Consider the following 5,284-nt stretch of genomic DNA (forward strand, 5'->3'; position numbering starts at 1 on the left):
TAATGATGAAGGTAAATACAAGAGGTTGAGATGGCCTATTGAAAGCATGTATACTACATATAATGAAGTGAAATGTTTGCAATATGATTAAAAATTAGAACATGCAATAAAAAGGAAGAATTACCTAATTTCATGCCTCAACAACTTTAATTAGCCCAACACTTCAATAATCTATTCTCTCTTACTACATTTCGCATGATCATCATGCTTATAAAGCATTTGTAACTATCACATCCCTAATTTCTTGTAATTTAGACTCTTATAAATCACACCATAACTCTTGGTCTTTAATGAATAAGGTGGAAGGCATGATGGCACGGATGGATTATTCCCAAGAGTCAGGAGCCTCTTGCATGTATAAGGAGGCCCATAGCATAGTTTTGGCCTGAGGGGGTCATGTGAGTGCTTTCAGATCTCTTGTCCTGTGAGAGGCAAGGATGTCCCTTAGCTCTACTACTTTACCTTATGGTAGCAGAGGCTATGAGAATACTTCTTAGGGTTTACCTAGTGGTTTTAGGCCTCAGGTTGCCTCTTCACATAGAGGAAGAGTTACTAGACTTAGAGTTAGCATATGATATTGCTATGTTTTTGGAGGCCTCATAAGCATGCCAATGTGCTTTTTGCACTGCCTTGGAGATTTTTGTTTGGCTGTAGTGCCACCATCAATCGGCATAAATCAATAGGATTTTGGATAAGTGACTCTTTGTAGATAGATTGGGGTTTGGATGTGGGATTTACTTGGATTGAGAGAGGATGCATTGCCAGATACCTTGTTTGTAGGTTGGCATCTTGCCTACACAATAGTTTACTCGTGTGCTTATGAGCATTAAAAGCAAACTTTAGCATTGGAAAAGTAGGAAGCTTGATTTGGCCTCATTAGCCTTGTTTGGTAGAGCTAACCAACAAGTGTTGATGGCGATTCCTTGGATTGTCACATCGTGCTAGGTCTTTTATAAGGGATGCATTGGTAAGCTTCATCAGTTTATTTGGAACTTCCTTTGGTCAGGATTTGATGGCACTTTACACATATGGGCGAGAGTAGCTTGGGATACCATTATTATGCTTAAGCAAGAGGGAGGATTGAATATTATTGACCCTTAGGTTTAGTGTAAGGCCTTATTCGGTAAGCTAGTTGTTAGAGGATTTCTTTGTGGCACTAAGCCTTGGACTTTCTTCTGGAGTAGATTATGAGGTGCGTTATTGGATTTACAACCCATGTTATATCTTTTCGGATGTAGAGCACCAACCACCTTTTTCACTCTTTTGGTGAAATCTCTTCTGCGAGCCTGGGATTGCATAAGGATCTTCTTGGCTTATATTCCCTTGCTGTCAATTGAAGAGGCTAATAGTAGGTAGCCCATTGTGTGGAATCACTTGATTTTGGATGCACACGGTAGACCTTTGGGGGTAGCCACACATATCCAGTGCGTTGCCCGGGGAAACTCTTCTTCCCTTAGGATGTTGGATTGGAAGAGGCTCATGAGCCTTACGGAGGATGAGAGAATGCTTTGCACATAGCACTTGAGAGGCACTAATTAGAGGTTTATGTAGATGAATGTAGCTATACTCAACATTAGATCACATGAAACTTCATGAACGGGCCTCATCACTTATGGTTTGGGGTGTTTTCAGGGATGGCGGTACCTCTTCAGGTGAGGACAACGTACCGATTTTTTACTCCATTCAGGATAGATGGCTCTTGGAGAGAGGTCTTAGGGTCTGATGGTCCGGCCAGTGAGACTAGAGGGCAAGGCAAGGAAGCGCACTTCTATATTGATCCCCCTCAAGGGATGATTACAAACTCTTGGAGCCTTTAGTTATATGATGGATGCCTAGTTACACTGTGCGAAATGCTAGACACCTGGTTCTAGGACAAGAGAGTCCCTACTTTTAGACCTCATTGGGAGGCTTATGGGATCACTCTTGACATATTCAAAGAGCTTTTTGGCGGAGCTTGTGGCACTCGTATAGGGAAATGGAGATTTCCTCTTTTATTTTGGCGGAGCTTGTGGCACTCGTATAGGGAAATGGAGATTTCCTCTTTTATTTGGCTTTCTCTACATGGTGGTCTTGCCACCAACCAATAGAGATTGATCATTGGTGCTAGCCTAGCTTGTCCGAGATGTGGAGGAGTTTTGAGACAGTCTACCATTACTTATGGAAGTGCACGGGGGCACATGGGATTTTGATTGTTGCAATAGCACACCTATTTGGAAGGATGAGGAGGGATGCCTACATTTGTTTTAGTACTATTGCTTGGTTGACACCTTCTGGCCCACAACTTAGGTTTGAAGGGAAGGACATAGGTATGGTCATGATGACTACCCAGGGAATGGGTCGGCGGTGCCATCTTCAAGACAGCCAGAGTTGGGCTACGTATTACTAGCACAGAGATTGGACACTGCATGGGAGATCATTGCTACATCACAACCTAGCATAGTTGGAAGGCTAGGTGCACTAAGGCCATGGAGGGCACTTTCCTTTATGATACACAGTGCAGGATCTAGTGTGATATTATATTGTCTAGGATTTAGGGATCTTTAGGGGCTGCAAAGTGAGAGAGTCTCACCAGTCGGATGATGGCTTCTTTTTTTCAGTACCTCTCATACGGGACCTTGTTGTGGCATCACAAGGCACAAGATTGGTTGAGATTTTCCGCCGCTTGATTTGAAATCTCCCCTTCTTGTAAATTTTTTTAATACAAATACTTGTTTATAGAAGTATCTTTTAGAGGGATTTTTCTTACAGATACTTTAGAGGGGGAAAAAAAACAAAATGAAAGGGGGGGTGTAAGGAGGTACAACAGTCAGCGAGACTTCTAGCAATGTGTCGTGTGTCTCGCGTTCATCATCATCTCTAAGGGGCGTGTCCTGTGGGTACCTTTTGTGTGCTTTCTGTTCTCGCGTGCTGGCACCTCTCTTCCTTGCAGAGGCGCTCTGACTCGATGGCGATCATAAAGAAGGTGTCGGTGTTTGTATGTGTGTGTGTACACCCTCTACACGCTGCACAGTGTCCATGGAAAACCTGCAAACTATATTTTCGCTTAAAAAATAAGTAAACCCTGTAAATTCCCTTTTTTTTTTCTCTCAATTTGGAAAACCCCTGTAAATTCTTTTTTCTCAATTTGGAAAAAATACAGAAAAATTTCAAGACATTATCTACAAAATTTGAAGCTGATTAAGGCCCTAATAAGGGCCCCTAAGTGCTGTACTTTGTTTGTTGAGAGAATTGTTTTCTGTGTGAACACATATACATGGTAGTGCAATTCCTGGCTCTTGAGAGTAAAGATAACTGAGTCCGACTGACTGGCATGCACATGACTTGCCCTCTCACCTTCTTCTCCTGCACAGCACTCACTTTACCTTTCTGCTGCACAGCAAGACCCCCCATGTACAGGGGGCTAGAGCAGTAGAGCTCACCTCAGGAAGACATTCAGCTATGGCTTTCAACAATCACTTCACATTTTGCTCCTGTTTCCTGGCTTTCAAGCACTTCACATTCTAATTGCTACCTTCTAATCAGATCTTAATTTGAGCAGTATGGGCTTTGTGGCAAGTATGCTGGTGCATTTCTTATGCATATCTATCTGCTTGATGAGATTGTGCCATCATTGCATTGCCTCCCCTTCTTCTCACCATCACCATGGTACCTCTTCTCCTCCTCCTCCTGCCCAGAACAAGGTGGGGAAGAATCACCCTTCTCATTCACATCCCATTCACCCACCACCACCCCCTCCTCTCTTTGGTGCTCCCATCAGACCTGGCCAATCGCCCCTCTCCGCTGTCAAATCCAAGGCTGCGTTCTCGCTCTACTACGGCCGCAACTTCAAAGTGGTCCAGAACCTCTTCTACAACTTCACTTACCTTCTTCTACAGGCATGCCATCTTATAAAATCTGCTACATCATGACTCATGTGGTGATGGTGATGGTGATGGTGATGATGATGATGATACATGCATGCTAGCATTATGTGGTGATGGTGATGATGATACATGCATGCTAGCATTATGTGTTCAGGATCAATTGCAGTAACTAGCAACCTCAGGAGATGCTTATGATATTTTCAATAATGCCCTAGCGCAACTGACTAAATGCACTCACATGCTGTGTTGAAGTTAATGAAATGTTATCATCATGATTAGTCATGAGATTAATTATCTAAATGAGCTACATGGTCGATGATGCAGCAAGCAGGAGACTCCTCTGGAAAGGATTGGGATCTTAACATCAGCGTTTTCCAAGACCCTCTGACAAACTACACCATAGACACGAGCTCAGCTGGTGATTAATATTAATCACACTCTAATTACATTATGCAGGAAACTTCACATGCGTATGATTAATTTCAGTTGGTGGAGTTGAGGCCTTTGATCGATTTTCTAACCTCATGATTATTGTCTCTTGTTTGCTTCTGATTTGTAGTGGGTTTCTTGGAGGTAAGCTGAAGAGATTACTGCGCTTTAATTTATCTCGAAAACCCTAATTCTCTAGATTAGGAGACCTTAATGATTTCTTAATCTTTCATTTTACAGTTGCTGGGTTGTGTGGACAAGCTGAAAGGTGTTCCTATGTCTTTTGCCTTGGCGTCTCCTTGCGTTTCACAGCTTGTATGGAAAGGAGGAATCTCCACCATTGCAGATCCTAACAGCAATCTGACAGACGTCAATACAACCACCTCTACCATGCTTAATTTTGAAGCCCTAATCAGCTCGTCCAACATGCAGAATAGCAATGATGTAAATCAAAGCACCTTCATCAGCTTTGATTCCTCAAGTGATCGAGGGCCATTGCAGGTTCAAGCCATGATTAAATCCGATCCTGCCCTTGCCAGCTTTGGCTTGCTCACAGCTTCTATCTGTAATAATTTGCTTAATTAATGCTAATCGCAGCGTGCAGAGTGGATTAAGTTTCTCGCCGCATTCTTCGACTTGGAAGAGAGAGCAAACAATGTCTATGATCAAGTATGTGGGCGGACACTGCCTTCAATGATTTTAAGCATGTGACGAATTGATGCTAATTGCTCATTAATACTGTGCTAATTTTTCTTCAATCTTCTGTGCTAATCACTGTGCTACACAACATCAACAAATAGATGTTAATTGCTCATTAATTACTGCGCTAATTAACATCAACGAATATATCCTGATTGCTTAATCACCGTGGTTATGGTAATCATCTGTTCAATACTGTGCTAAATTTGCTTCAATCTTCTTGCTTAATTATTGGTGTAGATCGAAAGCAATTATCAATGCTTGAATGTCTCCGTGAAGGGTGCAAATTTCTC

At 42.3% G+C, this 5,284-nt stretch overlaps 1 protein-coding gene across 2 annotated transcripts in view; it reads left to right on the forward strand.

Annotated features, from left to right (window-relative positions):
* Positions 1-2,847: 2,847 nt before the first annotated feature.
* The window catches only part of LOC147625836 (plant/protein), an 11,224-nt gene continuing 8,787 nt past the window's right edge, over positions 2,848-5,284 (forward strand). The window contains exons 1-6 of one of the 2 annotated variants that reach the window (XM_086817412.1): positions 2,848-2,962; positions 4,188-4,281; positions 4,423-4,436; positions 4,533-4,793; positions 4,890-4,961; positions 5,232-5,284. The exon at positions 5,232-5,284 is cut by the window's right edge and continues 34 nt beyond it. In XM_086817412.1, coding sequence (XP_086673538.1) covers positions 2,945-2,962; positions 4,188-4,281; positions 4,423-4,436; positions 4,533-4,793; positions 4,890-4,961; positions 5,232-5,284 — 512 coding nt within the window. In that variant the 5' untranslated portion in view covers positions 2,848-2,944. Of the gene's footprint in view, positions 2,963-3,239; positions 3,876-4,187; positions 4,282-4,422; positions 4,437-4,532; positions 4,794-4,889; positions 4,962-5,231 lie in introns of those variants that run through there. The other variant, XM_086817411.1, reaches the window with a different exon arrangement.

This window comes from Cibotium barometz, chromosome 23 (assembly GCF_041138505.1).
Source record: "Cibotium barometz isolate CiBa-2024 chromosome 23, ASM4113850v1, whole genome shotgun sequence".
NCBI lineage: Eukaryota > Viridiplantae > Streptophyta > Polypodiopsida > Cyatheales > Cibotiaceae > Cibotium > Cibotium barometz.